The 1463-nt window shown below is 37.3% G+C and overlaps 1 protein-coding gene across 1 annotated transcript; it reads right to left on the bottom strand.

Annotated features, from left to right (window-relative positions):
- Positions 1-292: 292 nt before the first annotated feature.
- Positions 293-850, bottom strand: LOC119585979 (putative nuclease HARBI1). The gene has a single exon (XM_037934691.1). It carries the CDS (start codon positions 848-850, stop codon positions 293-295), a length of 558 nt encoding a protein of 185 aa, XP_037790619.1.
- Positions 851-1463: the final 613 nt, after the last annotated feature.

Raw genomic sequence — 1463 nt, forward strand, 5'->3', positions numbered from 1 at the left:
ATAAAGAGGATGACATTCTAGTTGTTATTTTGGATATCAACCTTAGTAACATATTTTAAAGCGGTAAAATATTGTATTATACTAGTAAATGTGTAGATAGATTCTGTTAACGGCTGAGTCTTCCTGATTGTATAAGCGTTCTTCCTAATTATCTTCATTTTGACAATGTGATAATAGTATATACATTGCTATTCGTTGATAAGCAACATTCAATAGGGTTTTTAGGGAGATTTTCAATAAAAGTCAATAAGAAATACTTTTTTTCATTATACATTCATGAAAGATACAAGGCCTAAAAGTAATTTTGAATAATCCGGCAGCGTTCTACACTGCCTTCTGCATTTACAAGGAGAGGATTTGGGTTGTCAGGATCTTCTGCTTTTAGCTGAAGTGGCACATCATCTGGCAGTGGCACCCTCTGTCTGACTGGTTGTGGAGTATGGCTGCAGACTTGATCGTAACCTCTATGTTCTCCAGACTTGTTTGCACCTTCTTGCCCAAACAACCAAATCTTCTTGAGAACACCGAAAGCCCATTTGATGCAATTTCTGGTGGTAGTATGTGAAATGTTGTAACGTTGTTCTTGACCGGATTGAGGATTGGCTAAAGGTGTTAGCAGGAAACTGCGACAAGGGTAGTCTACATCACCAAGCTGATGACCTCGATGGATTTCATCCCACACTTCTACCCACTGACGGCTGTTATCGGAAATGTTGCTTTCAGGTCGATCCCCAGATGGCTTTTGGATAGCTATGTGAGTGCAATCAGTGCAGCTAACAACAGCAGGCATTTCAGCAATTGCCATGAAATCTCCCATCACTCTGAGTGTCTCATTTGCTCCAGGCATCATGATGTTATGGCAAAAATTGAATGCGTTATACAGTATATTTGGATGTAAATGCACAAAGTTTTATGCAACCTATTGTTCAGGGATTCGGGATTATTGCAATAATAAAAAAAAATCATGTTCGTTTCAATACGTTTAATCTTTGAATTTCGTGACCTTATAATATATGGCGACTGTATTATTAAATGAAAAATGCTCTAACATTAACGGTCGGAGAGTACAACTGTACAACAGACAGACATCGATCACCAACATTTGATGACGATTTTACGAGGGAGGCAATGTTGATAAAAAGAAAATGCATGACTACATGAACAAAAAGAAACAAGCATATTTTCATTTTGAATTAATATTACATAAATGATCTAATTTCTAGTAAAAAAAAAAACTTATGGCACATGCTTTACACAATTTGCATTTGGAAGTGACTGTGAAACGCGTTCAAAGGATTCACATTTTGTTCCAATAATGTGCACGTTTGGTGAGTGCAGACATGTGGATAGCAGTATTGTGAACCCCAGAATTCTGGCATTCCACAACTGTGCAATCCACAATATGACTAGGTATATGGTTTAGCGTGGAGTGCAGCGAAGTAGTGTCCATATTTTTTAAAATA

This window comes from Penaeus monodon, chromosome 20, assembly GCF_015228065.2.
Source record: "Penaeus monodon isolate SGIC_2016 chromosome 20, NSTDA_Pmon_1, whole genome shotgun sequence".
NCBI lineage: Eukaryota > Metazoa > Arthropoda > Malacostraca > Decapoda > Penaeidae > Penaeus > Penaeus monodon.

What these genes read in the sequence shown, in the direction of transcription:
- LOC119585979 (XM_037934691.1), bottom strand. Translation starts at nt 850, where the DNA reads ATGATGCCTGGAGCAAATGAGACACTCAGAGTGATGGGAGATTTCATG.